Source organism: Aspergillus steynii, assembly GCF_002849105.1.
Source record: "Aspergillus steynii IBT 23096 chromosome Unknown P170scaffold_6, whole genome shotgun sequence".
Taxonomy (NCBI): domain Eukaryota; kingdom Fungi; phylum Ascomycota; class Eurotiomycetes; order Eurotiales; family Aspergillaceae; genus Aspergillus; species Aspergillus steynii.
The window spans coordinates 712,558-730,705 of NW_020194403.1; the positions used below are offsets into that span (position 1 = coordinate 712,558).

The 18,148-nt window shown below is 54.8% G+C and overlaps 10 protein-coding genes across 10 annotated transcripts; 6 read left to right on the forward strand and 4 right to left on the reverse strand.

The window, feature by feature from the left end:
- The first annotated feature begins 262 nt into the window (after window positions 1-262).
- P170DRAFT_438313 (NAD(P)-dependent alcohol dehydrogenase) lies at window positions 263-1,465 on the forward strand. The gene has a single exon (XM_024849573.1). The coding sequence runs from the start codon at window positions 302-304 to the stop codon at window positions 1,298-1,300; it is 999 nt and encodes a 332-aa protein (XP_024701872.1). The 5' UTR covers window positions 263-301; the 3' UTR covers window positions 1,301-1,465.
- A 194-nt stretch (window positions 1,466-1,659) lies between these two features.
- Window positions 1,660-2,686, reverse strand: P170DRAFT_498501 (amidohydrolase family protein; the record flags this gene model as incomplete). Its single annotated transcript, XM_024854135.1, has 3 exons — window positions 1,660-1,787; window positions 1,850-2,605; window positions 2,650-2,686. The coding sequence occupies 3 exons, from the start codon at window positions 2,684-2,686 to the stop codon at window positions 1,660-1,662; spliced, it is 921 nt and encodes a 306-aa protein (XP_024701873.1).
- Window positions 2,687-2,846: 160 nt separating this feature from the next.
- P170DRAFT_438314 (uncharacterized protein) lies at window positions 2,847-4,229 on the reverse strand. Its single transcript, XM_024849574.1, has one exon. The coding sequence runs from the start codon at window positions 3,876-3,878 to the stop codon at window positions 3,015-3,017; it is 864 nt and encodes a 287-aa protein (XP_024701874.1). The 5' UTR covers window positions 3,879-4,229; the 3' UTR covers window positions 2,847-3,014.
- An 839-nt stretch (window positions 4,230-5,068) lies between these two features.
- P170DRAFT_511310 (uncharacterized protein) lies at window positions 5,069-6,509 on the forward strand. Its single transcript, XM_024854876.1, has one exon. It carries the CDS (start codon window positions 5,172-5,174, stop codon window positions 6,480-6,482), a length of 1,311 nt encoding a protein of 436 aa, XP_024701875.1. The 5' UTR covers window positions 5,069-5,171; the 3' UTR covers window positions 6,483-6,509.
- A 380-nt stretch (window positions 6,510-6,889) lies between these two features.
- P170DRAFT_411817 (MFS general substrate transporter) lies at window positions 6,890-8,774 on the forward strand (the record flags this gene model as incomplete). Its single annotated transcript, XM_024846911.1, has 5 exons — window positions 6,890-7,182; window positions 7,226-7,323; window positions 7,367-7,714; window positions 7,761-7,901; window positions 7,958-8,774. Exons 1-5 carry the CDS (start codon window positions 6,940-6,942, stop codon window positions 8,772-8,774), a joined length of 1,647 nt encoding a protein of 548 aa, XP_024701876.1. The 5' UTR covers window positions 6,890-6,939.
- Window positions 8,775-9,339: 565 nt separating this feature from the next.
- Window positions 9,340-11,175, reverse strand: P170DRAFT_477455 (cytochrome P450; the record flags this gene model as incomplete). The annotated part of the gene is made up of 5 exons (XM_024853464.1): window positions 9,340-9,524; window positions 9,609-9,685; window positions 9,767-10,383; window positions 10,465-11,055; window positions 11,107-11,175. The coding sequence occupies 5 exons, from the start codon at window positions 11,173-11,175 to the stop codon at window positions 9,340-9,342; spliced, it is 1,539 nt and encodes a 512-aa protein (XP_024701877.1).
- Window positions 11,176-11,785: 610 nt separating this feature from the next.
- P170DRAFT_448418 (GMC family oxidoreductase) lies at window positions 11,786-13,574 on the forward strand (the record flags this gene model as incomplete). The annotated part of the gene is made up of 2 exons (XM_024850962.1): window positions 11,786-12,007; window positions 12,060-13,574. 2 exons carry the CDS (start codon window positions 11,786-11,788, stop codon window positions 13,572-13,574), a joined length of 1,737 nt encoding a protein of 578 aa, XP_024701878.1.
- A 119-nt stretch (window positions 13,575-13,693) lies between these two features.
- P170DRAFT_427884 (dihydroneopterin aldolase) lies at window positions 13,694-14,800 on the reverse strand (the record flags this gene model as incomplete). Its single annotated transcript, XM_024847806.1, has 3 exons — window positions 13,694-13,870; window positions 13,938-14,291; window positions 14,384-14,800. The coding sequence occupies 3 exons, from the start codon at window positions 14,798-14,800 to the stop codon at window positions 13,694-13,696; spliced, it is 948 nt and encodes a 315-aa protein (XP_024701879.1).
- Window positions 14,801-15,232: 432 nt separating this feature from the next.
- Window positions 15,233-16,714, forward strand: P170DRAFT_362147 (FAD-binding oxidoreductase; the record flags this gene model as incomplete). The annotated part of the gene is made up of 3 exons (XM_024844513.1): window positions 15,233-15,667; window positions 15,738-15,861; window positions 15,927-16,714. 3 exons carry the CDS (start codon window positions 15,233-15,235, stop codon window positions 16,712-16,714), a joined length of 1,347 nt encoding a protein of 448 aa, XP_024701880.1.
- Window positions 16,715-17,246: 532 nt separating this feature from the next.
- Window positions 17,247-18,119, forward strand: P170DRAFT_477459 (uncharacterized protein; the record flags this gene model as incomplete). Its single annotated transcript, XM_024853465.1, has 1 exon — window positions 17,247-18,119. One exon carries the CDS (start codon window positions 17,247-17,249, stop codon window positions 18,117-18,119), a length of 873 nt encoding a protein of 290 aa, XP_024701881.1.
- Between the last annotated feature and the right edge of the window lie 29 nt (window positions 18,120-18,148).

An 18,148-nucleotide genomic window follows, 5' to 3' on the forward strand; every position in this document is an offset into this window, starting at 1 on the left:
CTACGCAAGTAATACGACACGAGTCCAGACGGAAAAGGTTTGCAGACAAAGAATTTGAAATCCTGCTGCAGGATCAGTTAGTTAGTCACGTCCTGGGACCAATTGAGTCGACGAGGAGTGTTATCGTGGAGAAGCGAATCCACCGCATGACGTTAACCGCAAGATTAGAGTTTCCTCGACATCCGAAGAATGCGTGACATCATGAAAACAGGACGATCTATAAAGCCCAGTCAAACCCACCATCAGCACTCAAACACCCACAAACCAACCTCACCCTACGAAATCACATACGAAAATAACCATGGGCTTCGACTTCACCGTCCTGAAAGGCTCCCCCTCCGGCATCAAAAAAGCCACCACGCACCGCCCCGACCTCACGCACGACGATGTGCTCGTGCGCGTCACCCACTCCGGCGTCTGCGGCACAGACCTGCACTACCAAGACGCGGACATGGCGCTGGGCCACGAAGGCACCGGAGTGGTCGAGCAGGTCGGCCCCGACGTCAAGTTCCTCAAGCAAGGCGACCGCGTGGGCTGGGGCTACGAGCACGACTGCTGCGGGTACTGCTCGCACTGCCTCACGGGGTGGGAGACGATGTGTCCGGAACGCAAGATGTACGCGGGGGCCAACACGGACCAGGGCTCGTTTGCCTCGCACGCCGTCTGGCGCGAGGCCTTCCTCTTCAAGATCCCCGACGCCTTGAGCAATGAGGACTCGGCGCCGCTGATGTGCGGCGGCTCGACGGTGTACAACGCGATGCACGTGGCGGGGGTGACGAGCTCTTCTCGTGTCGGGATCGTGGGCATCGGCGGGCTCGGACACCTGGCGATTCAGTTCGCGGCGAAGATGGGGTGCCAGGTGGTGGTGTTTTCAGGGACGGATAGTAAGCGGGAGGAGGCGTTGAAGCTGGGCGCGACGGAGTTCTACGCGACGAAGGGGGCGAAGGAGTTGAAGATCGGGAACCCGTTGAATAATCTGATCGTGACGACGAGCAGCCAGCCGGATTGGAACCTGTATGCGAGTGTGCTGGACAACGGGGCGGTGATTTCGCCGCTGTCGGTGTCCATGGACGAGTTCAAGTTCCCCTACATGACTTTGCTGTCGAAGGGACTGCGTGTGCAGGGCTCTCTCGTGTCGGCGCGCCAGGTCCACCACGATATGCTGGCGTTTGCGGCCTTCCATGGCATCAAGCCGATCAAGATGACGTATCCGTTGACGGCGGACGGCGCGACCGAGTGTCTGAAGACATTGAATGATGGGAAGATGAGATACCGGGGTGTTTTGGTTGCGCAGAATTAGTTTGGTTGATTAGCGTTGGTGTTGTGTGGTGTTGTGCGATGTGTTCTGTTGTATTCGTGTTGGTGTTGGGACATGATGATTTGGCGAGATACCAGGAAGTTGTCAGGTGGTGGTGTTATGGTGCTTGATTGGAATGTTGAGATGCAGAATATTATTTCTTCAGACCCCTTACTCTGTCTAAGATCGTCAACCAAAATTATGAAGAACCACGATCGGCAGTGCCAATTTCCCATGCAGATCTGGTGACGTCATTTGTATAGACCAGGGATGCATTATAGGATGCAAAGCCTCAATTCCCAACACATACGCAGTAGTCTAGAATAACGATACTAACACCCAATGTTCGTAAACCCAATCCATCAGGAAAGCAACGCCTCCGCATTCCGAAAATATATCATCTCGCGCAACTCACGCGACATCGGAAACGCATCCAACTCCTCCCTAAACCCCACAATTTTATCCCCATCAGCGTATGGGAAATCCGAGCCTACGCATCAAAGATCAGTATCTCATCACCTGATCCATCCCATTCAGTCCACCCCCACTCACCATAAAGCAGCCTCTCGCGCGGCACCAACTCCAACAGCAACCGCACCACGGCCGGCGCACTCGCCAAGGACAGGTCATAATAGAACGAGCGAAAATCATACATCAGCTCATCATACGTCTTCCCAAACATCTTCTTCACCCCCCTCATCTCCCTCGACGTCATCGCCACCCGGGAGATCAAATACGGCAGGGTGCCGCCTCCATGCGGCAGGATGCGCGAGCAGTTGGGAAACCGGCCCGTAACGTTGGTGATTATCATGTCGAGGGCCGCACGCGTTGTTTCCTGCGGATAGTCGAGGGTGGGGACGCGGAGGAGTGGGTTCACTAGGGCCGTGTCCAGGGGGACGGTGGGGTGGATGAAGACGAGGGTTCCTCGGGCGTCGAGGGCCTCCCAGATGCGAGTGAACGCCGGATGGCCGAGGTAGTAGTTTGCGTCGCCGTAGCGGGTGAGGAGGTAAACGCCGTCGGCGTGTAGGGTGTCGAGGGCGTATTCGATCTCAGCGAGCGTGCCGGCTTCGTCGAGGAGGGAGGGCAGGGCGGCGAAGAAGCCGAAGCGCGAGGGGTGCTGGTCGCGGATGGAGGCGGCGTATTCGTTGACGCGGCGCGCGAGGGTCCGGATGGAGGCGTTGGTGGAGGCGATAACGGGTCCTGGGGCGGAGAGGCAGAGGATGGTTTTATGCACGCCGTTGGCGCGCATGTTTTGCAGTGAGGATGCGGTGGTCCATGAGGGGGTTGGCCAGCCGGCGGATTGCAGGGCTGGATGAAGTTAGGGTTATGCGTGTAGATGGGAGGGTTGGTACCTTGGCGGTAGATGTCGGGGACAAAGTGGTGGTGCATGTCGATTTTGAGCGGTATGGCGACTGGAGCAGATAGGGCTGTTCGAGACAGCGCCAGGAACATGTAGGGGAGGGGATTCAGCATGTTGGAGACGGGGTTCTGTAGAACTATGATGATGATAGATAGGGAGAGATGTTAAGACACGATAGTAAAAAATGATGATTTTGACAGGAGTCCCTGCAAGCCAAACGACGAGGGTATCTTATACTAATCCTAGGATCTAGGTAATGACGTGTTTCTGTGATTGAGAATCCAGCGGACGGACAGCTGACCAGAGGCATACAAACAAGAATCTCAATCCCAACCGTCCACTTTACAATCGACCAGCTCAATCGGTCTCCTCCGGAACCCTCAACTCCGCAAACAGCTTCCTAACCATCTTATGTCTCAACGGCCTCTGCCTCACCATACTAACCGCCAACCTCTCCGCCAACGGATCCTGCGAGTCCCTCCGACAGTACAACACCTTCCACACAGGCGGACACTGATCGCCTAGAAACGCAGCGCGACTGAGATCCTCATACCGAATAAACCGCACCCTCGTCTTGGGCAGCACATTCTTCACCTTCAACACCCACGGCAGCCGCGACAAAAACCCCTCGTCCAGCTCCAGATGCGTTAGGTTCTTACACTGCCTTAGCCAGTACATCGCATTCACGACACCGCGCGTCTCCACGGAATCAAGCTCCCCGCGCTCCGCATCCGCCATGAGCGAAATCCTGGTAATCCAATCCCTCGTGGCGGGACGAACCGAGCACAAAAGCTGCCACAGGAGGGTTGGGTTCTCAAACGCAAAGACATTCTCGGTCCAGAAGACGCGAGCCGCCTCGTCGTAGAACCGCCGATTCACGAGCAAAAAATGCAGGTTCTCGCGCCGGACGCACAGACACTTGAGGAGTTTCAGCGGGGGGTGGAATTCGCGTTTCGCGCGCACTTCTTCGGAGTAGCAGTTATCGCACAGGAAGGGGTTGGTCTGCTCGGGGGCCCAGACGCTGCGGAACGGCGAGACCAGGACCGGGACGCCGCTGCGCCAGATGTGCTCGGGGGCGTGGCACTCGGCGCAGAGGTGGGTGACGTCGGTCCAGCGGACGAACCAGTCGGTGCTGGGGCCCGGGTAGTCGTCTTGGACGGGCGTGCAGGTGGGGGAGGCGAAGTGACGCATGTCCCATTTGCAGGGCTGCACGAGGAGCATGCGGTAGATGTGGTTGCGGAGATCGAGGGGGAGGGAGAAGAATCTGTTGTTGGGTTAGGGTTGGGTATATGGGGTTATTTTGGGGGGTTACCGGTCGAGGAGGGTTGGTTCGGTTGGTTCGTGGGGTTGGGGATCTGAGGGGGGTTGGTTCTGGTGCTTTAGGCGTGCTCGTTGGACGCCTTTGGGTTTCGAGCGCAGACAAGATCCGGGGACTCGCGAGAAGGGGTTGAAGATGGTGACGCCGGGGTCGCCGAGAGCTGCCATGGCGGGTATATGTCGTGAGATGTAGAGAATCGTGAGTACACAGGTAGATCCAAATCCTAGATTCTACAGTGCTCTACTTAAACAAACCAATCTTCACAGCCTACAACCAACACAGCCATCAGCCTACACAGCAAAGGAAGTAGTGTCAATCTATTTGAGTCATCGGATCGGAGTTGTTCAGCCTTGTCCGTGTTGGCGCTTGAGTCGCCGCCCGGGCGCAGGGGCCAAAAACTAAGCATGGATCGTGCGATGACAGGTCCAGGTTTCAGATCTAAGGATTAATTCTGTCCTAGAATCTGTCCGATGAATCTGTCAGTATCTACTCTCGAGTTTGACTGAGTCGAGAATAAGAATGCCATAACCTTACCGTACATAACCCTGGCGATCACGATCTGCAGGATTCAGCCAGGGGTGCATACCAGGAGTGCTGCAGGTGTAGATGAGCTCCAGAAATAGCGATAGTCCATCCACTGTAAAGTGTAAACACAATGCAGAAAATCCAGCCAACTCTGTACACCTGAAACCGCAACTGTCAGTCACGCCCCCTGCAAACCCTAACTGACCAGCCAACAACATCCACAGATCGATCGATTCAAGACCCAACCAGAACCAACGATCCAATCATGATGCCTAGTGGGAGCACAATTCCAAGGATCTCTTCCTGGGTCCGGCATACGTCAACCTTCTCCAGTCCCCCGCCAGCCAAGGCAAGAAGCCGCGCGCCCAGGGAAACGCGACGACGATCCTCCCGCATTGAAGCTTTAGTGCAAGGGGGAAGGCGATTGCTTGCGTGGTTTGCAGCTGCGTTCTCCACCCCTTTTTGTTTGCCGATCTGGAATTAAATATTAAAATGGTTCCCCAGCTGCGATTGTTTTGTGGTTTTCTCTTTTTCGTTCTCTCTTCTCATTCTCTCCTTTGCGCATCATGCTGAATCGCCGCCACTCCTTCACAGCCTAACACCGACCGACCGACCGAGCGATCCTTTCTTCTATACCTCTACCCTAAACGAATAAATAAATCCACCCGCCCATGACATTCCCTCGCCGACCCCCCGGCCGTCGCCTCCCGTGGATCTGCCTCCTCGGCCTCCTCTTGACGCTGTACGTATTTTTCGGCCGCACCACCACCACCTCAACCACCTCCCGACCCGACCATGTCCCCCACAATGCGACAGCCCCCTGCCCGGCACTCCCAGGGATGGACAACATGCTGGTGATCCTAAAAACCGGGGTGACGGAAGCGCGCGAAAAAGTGCCCACCCACCTCCAAACCACCCTGCGCTGCGTCCCCCACTACGCCATCTTCTCCGACTACGCGGAAGAGATCAACAACGTACAAGTCCACGACATCCTGCGCACCGTCCCAGACCCCGTCAAGTGGATGAACCCCGAGTTCAACGTGTACCAGCGAGTACGCCAGGCGGGACGCACGGCGCTGACGACGGCGGACCTGAACGAGGACGTGAACGGGGTGTTTGGCAAGCCGAACAATCCCGGGTGGAAGCTGGATAAGTGGAAGTTTCTACCCATGATCGAGGAGGCGTTGAAGGTGCGGGATGACGCGAAGTGGTACGTGTTCATGGAGGCCGATACGTACTTTGTGTGGCGGAACCTGGTGGCCTGGTTGGAGCAGTTTGACTCCTCGAGGCCGTATTATCTGGGCAATCAGATGCAGATTCTGGATGTGTTGTTTGCGCACGGCGGCTCCGGGATTGTTCTGTCCAGACCGGCGATGGAGGCGGCGGTACGGACGAGACGGAGCGACGTGGCGCGGTGGGATGCGATTACGCGCGACAACTGGGCGGGTGATTGTGTGTTGGGCCAGTTACTGGCAGAGTCTGGGGTGGGATTGCTCTGGTCGTGGCCGGCGCTGCAGATCGGGCCGCCAGGGGAGATGGACGCGTTCTCGCCGGACTACTATAAGACGCCGTGGTGCTATGCGCCCGTGACGTTCCATCACCTGCGGCCGCGCGAGGTGGAGGATCTGTGGCGGTTGGATCGCGAGTGGTTTGGGGCTGGGAATGAGCTGCTGCTGTGGAGGGATGTATTCCTGCGCGCGGTGCGCTCGCAGCTGATGGGCGTGCGGTATGACTGGGACAATCGCGTGGCGCCGCAGAACTCGATCTCCAGTCGCAGTCGCAGCTCGGTCGAGTGTCGGCGCAAGTGCATGAGTGATCCGGACTGCGTGCAGTATGCCCAGGAGAGCGATACGTGCTGGCTGTCGGCGACGGCGAAGTTGGGCACGGCGGCGACGGGCGTCATCTCGGGCTGGATCCCCGAGAGAATCGATGAGCTCGTGCAGGACATGGGCGAGTGTTCGCAGGCGCAGTGGGTGGTTTGATTGGATGTTCACGCATTATGGTTCATGTACATATTTAATAGATTGGTAGTAATTCAGGTTAACGATATATTTATAAAGAGTATATGAGGTGGGTTACAGGTGAGAATAGGCTAAAACCCCCGAATCAGGCAGTGTTTGCCTTATCTGCCGCCAGACCCTAGTATATCTGGCGCTTGATTAAAAATCCTGGAAATCGAATCCCGACGAGCCTATCAAAATGCCACCCGCGCAGGATCCGAAGCTCTGGTCTTTGTGATGTATCCACTCCTCGACCTCACGCTTCTCCTCATATGGAAATTCCGACGATTACCTGAACAAGACTTTCCCCGCGCGGAATTCATGCGCCATCACCTACAGCTTTTCTCGCACATTTCGCTGTTTTCGCTCGCACAGTTCTCCTGTTTTCCCTCATGTTCAGTCTATTCTGGCTACACTTGCCACACTAGCATATCTAGCCATGTCGTTGGTGCAATCGCTTCACTTTGAGCTGAGCACTCCCGCTTCGGAGACACCCCCGATTGTCGCCAGCGCAGTTCAAAATGCAGAGCCGGTGTCCAGCTCGCCCGTCGATGCTCAACCGACCGGAACTTCAGCTCCAGAGGCAGGTCACCAGGTCTTTGAGCGGGCTGCATTGCCCGTCATCAACAAGCCGCGCCGACTGGCGATCACGGCGTTGATTATTCTGGCCAACCTGGTCCAGGTACGTCTGCATCCTACCCCGACGAGCCATACTAATTCTGTAGATGACGGTCAACTTCTCCGGGATCGCTGGAGGCAGCAAACTCACCGAAGCAATGGGCGTTCAGGAATCTTATGCCTCCTGGATCGGTGCCAGCTATGCGTGCGTCTCCCGCCTCATCGGCGAACTATACTGACCGAACTAGCTTAACGCAGGGCACGTTCGTCTTAATGAGCGGTCGCCTGGGCGATGTGCTCGGACACCGTCGACTCCTTCTCCTCGGTGGTATCTGGCTGGCCATCTGCACCTTGATCAGCGCCTTCTGCAACAACTTCTTCGCCTTCGTCTGCATGCGAGCCTTGTCGGGTGTCGGGGGCGCGGCTATCATGCCCAACGCCGTCGCCATGATCGCGACGACCAATCCCCCCGGTCGAGTGCGCAATCTCAGTCTGGGGCTATTTGGTGCCTCGGCGCCCATGGGGGGATACTTCGGGGCGTTGTTCCTGGGCGCGTTCCTCGAGAATACCGAGTGGAAGTGGTTTTTCGTCTTCATGTATGCTTTCCCCTGTCTGTGTATAGTACAGAGCTGATGATAGCAGCGCATGCCTCAACGCCATCACCTTCATCCCCCTGTGGGCCTTAACCCCCACAGAAGTCGCCGTCGACCGACACGGCAAAATCGACTGGATCGGCTCCGCGCTGGGAACCGGCTCGCTCATCATCTTCAACTTCGTCTGGAAGTAAGTCCCCTCTTCTATACCCCCTCCTCTCATCACTAACCAACCCAATCAACCAGCCAAGCCCCCAGCGTCGGCTGGCAAACACCCTACGAAATCGCCCTGCTGATCCTCTCCGTGCTCATGTTCGCCGGCTTCCTGATCTGGGAACGCAGCTTTACGCCTCACCCCATCATGCCGCTCGACATCTTCAAGGCCCCCTGCTTCCTGACCCTCATCTTCGTCGTGCTGCTAAACTACATGGCCGTCGGCACCCTCATCTGGTACCAGGTGCTCTGGCTGCTGGAGGTCTGGAACTGGTCACCTCTCCAGTTCGCCGTCGGCTGGACCCCCTTCGTCATCTGCGCCACGGGGGCCGCCTGTCTCGCCGCATGGCTGATCCCGCGCGTCGACGCGCAATGGATCCTCGCCATCGGGACGATCACGATCCTGGTCTCCAACGTGCTCATGGCCACGCTGCCTCTGCAGCAAACCTACTGGGCGCAGGTCTTTCCGTCTGTCGTGCTGTTCTCGTTCTGTCCGGATCTGGTGTATACGGCGGGGCAGATCATTGCGAGTAACTCTGTGCGTAGGAATCAGCAGGGCATTGCCGGGTCGATTATTGGGACCCTGAACCTGTACGGGAATAGTCTGGGGCTGGGGTTTGCGGCGACGATCGAGACGCAGATTGCGAAGACGGAGGGACGGATTATGGGGTATCGCGCGGCGTTGTTCTTTGGGGTGGGGATTAGTGTGGTGGCGTTGGTGTTGGATGTGTTGTTTGTGCGGATGGTCCGGGATGAGAGGGAGGGGTGGCAGGAGGATGAGCATTTGGTGGATGTCGATGGGTTGGAAGTCTCGGGGGAGGCGGGGACGACGGGGGCGCAGATCCGGTGAGTTCATTTGGTTTTGATGGGATGCAGCAAAATGGGTGGAGCTGGGAATCATGTCTGGAGGAGAGAAGCAAGTATAGATATCGGTTCTCAAGGGTATAAAGGTGTTGGCATTGCTGATGGTTATAACGGCTATTAAAGTCCAGTTAATTGATAACTGTCAGTGTGGCCGAGTGGTTAAGGCGATAGACTTGAATGGTTTTGCCAATCTCATCTATTGGGTTCGCCCGCACAGTCGAACCCTGTCGCTGACGTTCTTTCTTTTTCAATTTATACCTTGTTCCTTATATCGTTTACTTTTGCGTTATTGGTTTTTTTTTTTTTTTTTTACATCCTCGCCCAGGAAATATGCCGCACCTTAGACGTCGTTACTCAAATATCCACCACCCGGAACCAGAAATATATCTCTCCCTGGATTAATCCCCAGCAATCAACATGCTATTGGATCAAAACCACGAATAAAACAGCAGAGATATTGAACCTCATCTCAAGCTCAACTTCAAAGAACCTCCCCCGCAGCCCATATACTACTACTTCCACTCGGTCCACATTCTACCCGCAGCAAAACATCATCCATCGCCCGCCTCCAACAAACACCGTTTCCCCGCCGGCGACATAATAAAATAACACACCTGCTCCATATCCGCATCACTCATACCTTCTCGACTGCTCACTTTCGCGCCGGGGAACGTCCGAAAAAAGTGCGCTGCGCCCAGCCGGATCTCTCGCACGGCGAGGTGCAGACCGAGACAGACTTGTTAGATCGGTTAGTATACTGATGAGTGACCTCAACACGATACAAGACAAGACAAAGGGCAGAAAAGGGAAATGCACATACTTCTCGAACCTCCTCCGAAAGGGATGAACGCACGGTTCATGCTCTTCGTCGCAGCGGTCCAGCGCCAGGGGTTAAACCTTGTCCCAAAGACCATGTCAGTCTGCGGGGACCTCAAGACCCCAAAAAAGAAAGGACATGACATGACAAGATAAGCCTACCTCTCCGGCTCCGGAAAAACACCCTTATCCCGGTGCAGACTAAACGCCTGCGTCGACACCGTCACAGCACCGGGGATCCAGAACCCGCACAGCCGGGACCCAGGGGCCGGGGGATTGCGCGGCCGACTCGACGGGTTCGTCGCGTAGAGCCTTAGCGTCTCTTTCACCAGACACTCCAAAAAAGGCAGTTCTCTGAGCTCCTCGTCCCCGAACCCATCCGGCAGCGTATCCAGCTCGCGCAGCAGCGCAGCCCGCACGGCCTCGTCCCGACACACGGCCCAGACGAGATACGTCAGCGTGATGGCGGTGTTGTCGCTGCCGCCGACGATGTAGCCCTGGGCTTCGCTGGCGATGCGGATGTCGGAGAGGGCGGCGGGGTCGGTGTGGAAGAGTTTGGTGAAGAGGGTGGCCGGGGGAGGGTTGGTTGGGTCGGTGGTGAGGGTTTGGTAGCGATGGATGGATTGGGTGGCGTAGTGGCCGATTCTGCGGGCTGCGGACATGGCGGCGCGGAAGTAGGGGAGGGGGAGGAGGCGCGCGAGACGAAGGAGGGAGGGGAATGCGGTGCCGATCATGCCGAGACGGGGGAGGGATTCGAGGTCTTGCGCCATTTGGGTTTTCTGGGACGTGAGATTGGATTGAAGGTGGATTGTGGGTAGGTTTTATATAGGGGAGGGAGGCAGGGATGAAGATGTACGTACTTCCCCCCGTTCCAGCAACTGGAACGAATGACCAAACGACAACTCCCCGATAAGATCCGTCGACATGAAATACCACCACTTGAAGACATCCATGAACCCGCGGGTCTGCAGCTCGTGGTGCATCTGGCGCACGGCCAGTTCGACCTTCGCGGCGATGGTCGGGTGCATGGACTGGAGCGATGCGTCGGACAGGGGCGAGGCGAGGAGACGTCGACGCACACTGTGAGCCTTTGGGTCTCGAACGCTGAAGATGTGCTTGGCTCCGTTGGCAGTCAATGTATCGTACCAGGCGGATTTCAGAAATCCGCTACCCGCCTTGTGCATGTCGTGGACGGTATCCACGTCGCAGATGTCGACTTCGTCGGGACCGACTCGGACGATTGGGCCTGTAGGAGTGTAAGAATGGTCTGTGAGGAAGGAGAGATATCTGAGACATGGGAAGGTGGGCATGCCGTATTTCTGGTGCAGAGAGTGCACATATCGTGGCCTGTCTCCCATGACCCAGTGGTATTCGGCGGCAAGCCCGGTCCATCGAGAGTGCCATGGGCCCGGGACGGAGGCGAGGACATTGTTGTAGCCGTGAAGCAGCACCTATACACAGTGGTTAACTAGAGCGGACATAAAAGCAGCAGGAAAACGAACTCTAGCGATTCTCACGAACAACGCGGCGAGAATGCCCAACAGTATGTAGTTGATCGATAGATGGTACATCTTGACGAGTTTAGGGAGAAACCCAAACAATTCAATTGACTAGCTCATACAAGTGTAAACCTCCTCATTCATATAGATCACCGGATACACCTGGCATCCTGACTATCTGCGCATAGTGGCAAAAGCCATGGCTAGAGGGCTTGAGCAAACGTCATGAAATGAGATATTTTGGCGATCAAATACCTGCATGAACCGGTATCTGACTCACCAGCTTTATTACAATCTTATGCAGGCAATATCCTCGTTGTTGCCATTCAATTACATGGTCTCCATGGTACATTTGCTTCTTTTTTTCAATTGGGAATTCTATATTAGCCCTCCTGTATAGTCATGTGGGCAGCCACCATACGAGACCCTTGCGCACTTTGAAACCGGACGAGATGAGTTTGAGTTTGCCTTCCAAATCAAAATCGGGGGTTCGTGGTACGGACCGGCAGGGTACAGATGTATGAAGTATCGGTACCTCCTGCAATTTTCACATGGCTATATAGTGCCGTCAACCACGGAGTGTCACAGGAGATAGACCTCGTTAGCTCACTTATCCAGCAATATTTTCTCCCGCCTAACTGCTCTCAAGATGGCAGACAACCTAATTTATACCCCCGAGACCATGCCCGAGTTCCTGTCCAAGAAGTTCGACTACATCATCGTCGGCGGTGGAACGGCAGGCCTACTTGTCGCCGCTCGATTGACCGAGAATCCAAATATTCACGTTGGAGTTCTCGAGGCCGGAGACTCCAAGATCGACGACCCAAACGTCGATCGACCGGAAAAGTTCCCAAATACACTGAATAATCCAGAGTATGACTGGGTATTCCATTCGACTCCTCAGGTGAGGTTCCGCTTGACACTGCCGAGACAAGGCTAACAAGGAGACTGAGTAGACTGGCAACAATAACAGAGTCCACCATGTTCCCCGCGGCCGGATGCTGGGCGGCTCGAGCGGCATCAACTTCATGGCTTATATAAGGCCCGCGGCCGAGGATATTGATCTCTGGGAAAAGATGGGAAATACGGGGTGGTCGTGGGAGGAGCTCAGGACGTATTATCTCAAAAGCGAGAGATTTCATGGGAGAAATGAGGCAGTGGGCTCTGGAGAGATCTACAGAAGCACCACATCCCATGGTGATTCCGGACCCATCATCACCTCATTGCCCTCAGCGAAGCCGCCAATTGAGGAACGCTTCATCGCTGCATTTGACGAAGTATCAGGATCATTGAGAGCGGAGGACCCGTACGGTGGCAAGCCTCTTGGCCTGTACGAACACCTATCAACAGTTGACCCCGAACACGGCACCCGAAGCTACGCTGCATCGGCTTTTTTGCATCCACACCGTGGCCGGAAGAACCTACAAATCTTGCCAGGAGCTACGGTGTGCAGGATCTTGCACGATACCAACAAAGACACCTTCACCGCAACAGGCGTTGAGTTCCTCTACCAAGGCGTTATCCATCGCGTGTCTGCGAGCATAGAGATCATCCTGGCCGCAGGCTCTATCCAAACGCCCCAACTCCTAGAGCTATCGGGGATAGGCGACCCACGCGTCCTGCATGCCACCGACATAGACTGCACACTCGCGATCCCCGACGTGGGAAATAACCTCTGCGAACACCCAATGACGTCTCTTACCTACGCAATTGACGGGAAGGCGTCCGCTCATGGCGGCGTCAGCTTGATCGCCTTCCTCCCGTACGGTAGCCTTGTACCACAGGGTGAATTGGACCAGGCAGTTGGACGGATTGACCGAGTCGGATCACTGTCCGAGGTCGAGAGGCAGGCTGTTCGTTCACGGCTGCAGGATCCCGCATCTGGCGCCGTGCAGCTGAACGGCATTTCCGCCTACGTCGACATCGAGAGCGGACATACCGATCGTGGGAAGTTGATTCCTGACGTCTCTGGGCACGAACAAATATACTACAGTTTCCTCGTCACTATCACTAGTACGCTTTCTCGCGGTTCCACACATGTTGTGTCGTCGGATCCTCTGGTGCCCCCGGCCATCGATCTCGGCCTTCTGAACGAAGAAGCGGATGTGGATCTACTGGCTGCTGGACTCGAGTTTGCCGATCGGGTGTTCTCGTCCCGTCAGGTCTCCGATCAGGTTCTGAAGCGAGTCGTTCCGGATCCTGAGACGGATCTACGCAATCGGGCGCAGGGCCGAGAGTTTGTGCGCGACTGGGCCACGTCGTTCAACCATATCCTCGGGACTTGTGCGATGGGAAAAGTGGTAGACGAGCGACTGCAGGTAAAGGGTATGAGCGGCTTGAGAATTGTAGATGCTAGTGTCATTCCGACTCAGATCAGTGGGAATGTGTTGGCTACGGTGTACGCGGTTGCTGAGAGGGCAGCTGATATGATTAAGGAAGATCATCAATCTTTCACTCTACTTGGTAGATAGGATACACCTTACGTCTCATTCTGCCATGCTATTATATGCGATTTGAAGTTCTATTGTTATGCATTCTTAGCATCACCGCTCCGTTCTCCATCTGATTATACGCTCTATACACCGTACCCTCACTGAAAAAAAGCCCTCGAGCGCGTAATCTCCAGCCCCGATCCACCTACAAAAGCCAGCGCATTAGGCTTCTCCACTAAAACCGTGACCTCCTCATTCCCAAAGTCCATCGTGCAAATACGTGCAATAAAGGATGCCAGCGCCTCGACGCTCCCAAACGAGGTATTCTCCACACGCTGCCAGAACCGAACAAATCGAGTCAGCAATGTCATACTGAAAGAGCTACTATAGCGTAGTACACACCTCAGCCAACTCACGGACCATTGCCTGATACGTCTCCACCACCGTGGTGCCCCATTTCAGCCCCCCGACTCCTTTGAACTTCAGCGAAACATTCACGGCCTGCTTCTCGAGCTTCTCCCAGGGATTGATGCCCAGGATGCAGAAGCAGCGAATGTTGCGGACTTCGAATACTTCGTCTAGAAGGACGAGACATCGCTCATTTCTGCCTGATGTTTCATTTTGGGTCCTTCCAATGGCGAAGGTGCTCTGGTGCGAAAACCCCCCGTCGGCGCGGAGAATCGCCTTCGGGAGATGAAGCTGGATGTCGAAGTGGCCGTATTCAGGGTTGATTGCCGTGGGATGGGGGCATGCTTCCTATTTCCGTCAATGAATATGCGCATGCAATAGTGGGTGGTTGAGAGAATAGCGGAGAAGTGAAAAGATAGGGAAGATGTGGAAGAACACACCGCACACTCATCCAATATTTCCAAACAACACCTCGCGATGATCGTCGGGAAGAATCGCACGTCTTGACTTATATCTTTGTATAGCATCTCCTGCAGTGAGGTCCCATCTGTGTTGGTGATATGATCCCCGAGAATACATCCGTCTGACTTGGTTGCTTCACCCTGGTCTTGAATATTCCGAATGATGCGGCGGAACAATTTGCCGTAGTCGATTGTGCAGGCGACATCGTCTGCTTCGGCTGCGGCGACTGACGACGAGTAGGAAAACCTTAGGGATGCAGTGCAGGGCTGGGGTGTTCCAGTCCGGTGCCATGCTTCTGGGGCGGTGGGCAGTTGAAGTTGAATGTTTCTTAAGTGAATGGTGTCAACGGTTGGAGGTGGAGAATTGAATGAGATGAAGGGGGTTGGTTCAGACATTGCGGAGAGTGGTTTTGGACTGTGGATTTACAGTTAGTGAGAGAGTGGCTTATAGTATCTGCGTGTTTCTTCCATGGAGAACTAGTTTGTACGCATCTTTTATGACCTTGCCCTGACTCTCATTTCCAACTGGATGTTACGTAGAAATTAGCAGCGCTCTATGGTTGTTGGGGTTACTTTTAGTCATTACCGTATGTTTGCATGCCATTGCCTGGTGGACGAGGATTATACGTCGTGAATTACTCAATACACAGAGGATTATGCCATGATAGGATGACCGTCGCCTTGGGAATCTAGCCAGGAATGACCGGATCCCGGATGATGAGGGAGAGGGCAGAGGTAGACGTTGGCTCGGCTACTTAATACAACCACGGAAGTAAATGCGCCATGATAACCAGCGAACCAAGAAAGTGCCCCTCTGCAATCCAAACCATGCGAACCATTTGGAAAACCACAGACAGCGGAGATGGCTATGACCGCGCCCGCCTAGACAACGTCTTCAACATGGAACGACCGGCGCATTTCCCACGCGCCGTCGTCACGGCGACATGCACAGAGGACGTCATCGGCGCAGTGCGGATGGCACTTGACCAGCCTCGAAAATGCCGAGTTGCCGTGCGATCTGGTGGTCACTCTTTCTTCGTGTGGAGTCTCCACGACGACTCGATGCTAGTGGATCTGGGCAGCTGGAAAGAAATCGTCGTGGATGCGGACACGGGCATCGCGGAGGTGACTCCGGGTGTGACTGGGGCTGAACTGAACGAATACCTGCGAGCCCATCATGGCTGTTTCTTCCCTACGGGTCATTGTCCGGATGTCGCACTAGGCGGGTTCCTCCTGCATGGGGGACAGGGGTGGAACTGTCGTGTACGTGGCATGTCACTTTCCGGCCTCATTTTAGATATTGGATTTCTTGCTGACACTTGGTGGCGAGTAGGGCTGGGGATATGCGTGTGACAAAGTCGTGGGCGTGGAAGTTGTGACGGCGCAAGCCGAGTTGCTGCAGTGCAATGAAGACGAGAATACGGATTTATTCTGGGCAGCCAGAGGAGCTGGACCTTGTGAGTTTCTACCATTGGTCCGAGGAAAACGATTTTGAGGGAAGGGCTCACAAAAGCTATGCCAGTGTTCCCTGGAATCGTAACCAAGTTCTACCTACAACTGCTTCCAGACCTGACCGGCCATATCCGATCATCCGCCTACATCTATCCCGCCAGCATCTACCATGAAGCCTTTGAGTGGGTTCAGTCGATCGTCCCAGATGCCGACCGGGATACGGAGATTGTAATAGTTGCTTTCCACTCCGACGTCCTTGGTGAAACCTGTTTGAAAATTCACTTTGTGGCCATGAAGTCGAATCCCCTGGAATCGGAGTATGCATTGACTGAAATTCATCGAAGTCGACCCGCAGGAACTATCACAGAATCAGTTTCCCAGAAAGATACTATGAAGCATCTATACGAGGACCAGATCCACGCCAACCCCAAAGATCACTACTGCTATACAGACGACTACTTCATCTCCAATTCTGCAAATGTGACCGAGGTCTTAGAGGAGACCTGCTTAACCATCCCTGCCGGGAAGTCCTTTGCATTCTGGTATCCGCTATACCCGCGCAGTAGACATACTGTCTCGGACATGGCGTTGAATGTCCCCTCGGACCATTATTTCGTTGTGTACGCTATTGGCAGCGACCGGGATGAGGCGGCGCGATCAAAAGCATGGGCGCAGGAGAGTATGGCAAAGGTAAAAGAGCACGCAGTGGGATCGTATCTGGGCGAGTGCGATTTGAAAATGGCCTATGATTGGTACTGGGGCCGCAGCGCCCAGCGTCTTGCCACAGTTCGTCATAGTCGAGATCCTGATTCCTTGTTTTGCACAGTTCATGAAGGCAGTGACAGAGATGAAGAATAGTCTAGTTAGCAGGGATATCAGATCGTGGCGTGCAGTAGCCTTGACAATCTAAATCACTATTGTTTGCTGGAATTGGAACCTGGGTCTATTGTACAAATGCAGTGTGATCTGTAGAAGCTAAATTTGAACATGAACCGCGGCTGGATTCAGGCTCAGTATGACATGTGCATTCAGAACACGTAACACAGGAAAGTGTTACGCTGTGGTGGCTGTTAGGAGGCTTGCATTCAACTTTTCCATGCCGACCATCTCAAGTCATGTTCCCAGTAATGTTGTAATGCATTCAAAACCAGACTGCAGGTAGGATGGAAATGAGTTCAGGCAACATTCTGTTCTATTGCTGTACGTGTACGGCATACTGAAACCAAAAAAGCCCTTGTTGGATTATTCGTTTGCTCTAGCCCTTCCATTCAGCGAGTTCAAATGTAAATTCCTGACAACAGCATGTGTATATCACGCGGCAAAAAGCTCAAGTTCAACAGTATTACAATCTATCACCAAAAGCTTGAAGACACTCACCAACCGCACCACCATGTCGAGCACCACCAATACCACATCTCCCATAGCATCAGATGCCACCGGTCTAGTACCGCGAGGGTGTGTCCAAGTACGGCTTAACTTTTACGAACCGCCTGCCGATGGCTCCCAGCCATTCCAATATGCCGGCGAGCCACCAGAGGGCACTCCGGCGTTGAACTACGGCCAGCCGGCGCTGTCGATCAGTCTGTATGACATACGCGGACACGAAAGCGAGTTCACGCTGGAAAAAGACGCCTTCCAAGCCCTCGAAGGTGTGCTATCCCCCACACCGTACGAAACCTTCCTCTCCGACGAGACCGTAAAGCGGGATTTCTACCCCCAAGTCGAAAAGCTCCTTCTGGACCACGTCAGCGGCGCGCACCGGGTCATTATTTTCGACCACGTCATCCGCATGGAACGCAAAGACAGCGAACACAGTAAGCCGTTGCACACGGCACATGCAGACCAGACGGCGCGAGCGGCCGCCAACCGCGTGCGACTGTGCGTTCCGGACGCGGCAGAAGCAGAGGAGCTGCTGCGTCGGCGCTACCGTATCATCAACGTGTGGAAGCCGCTAAAGGGGCCGGTGCAATCGTGTCCGCTGGCGTTTGCGAGTGGGTCGTCGGTCTCGTGCGACGAGTTGGTCCCGATCGAGTTCCGGTTGCCGCATCGTACGGGTGAGATTGTGGGCGTGGCGTTCAATCCGGACCAGAAGTGGATGTATTGGTCTGGGATGCAGGTGGATGAGTGTTTGCTATTGAAGTGTAATGACTCGAATGAGGATGTGGCGATGCAGGTGCCTCATTCTGCGTTTGAGGATCCGAGAACTCCGGCGGGTGCTCCGGGAAGGGAAAGTATTGAGGTTAGGGCTTTGGTGTTTGGATGATGGCCAAGGCATTTAGGGAGCTGTTTAGT

Coding starts and splice junctions, on each gene's coding strand:
- P170DRAFT_438313 (XM_024849573.1), top strand. CDS start 302: ATGGGCTTCGACTTCACCGTCCTGAAAGGCTCCCCCTCCGGCATCAAA.
- P170DRAFT_438314 (XM_024849574.1), bottom strand. CDS start 3,878: ATGCTCCTCGTGCAGCCCTGCAAATGGGACATGCGTCACTTCGCCTCC.
- P170DRAFT_511310 (XM_024854876.1), top strand. CDS start 5,172: ATGACATTCCCTCGCCGACCCCCCGGCCGTCGCCTCCCGTGGATCTGC.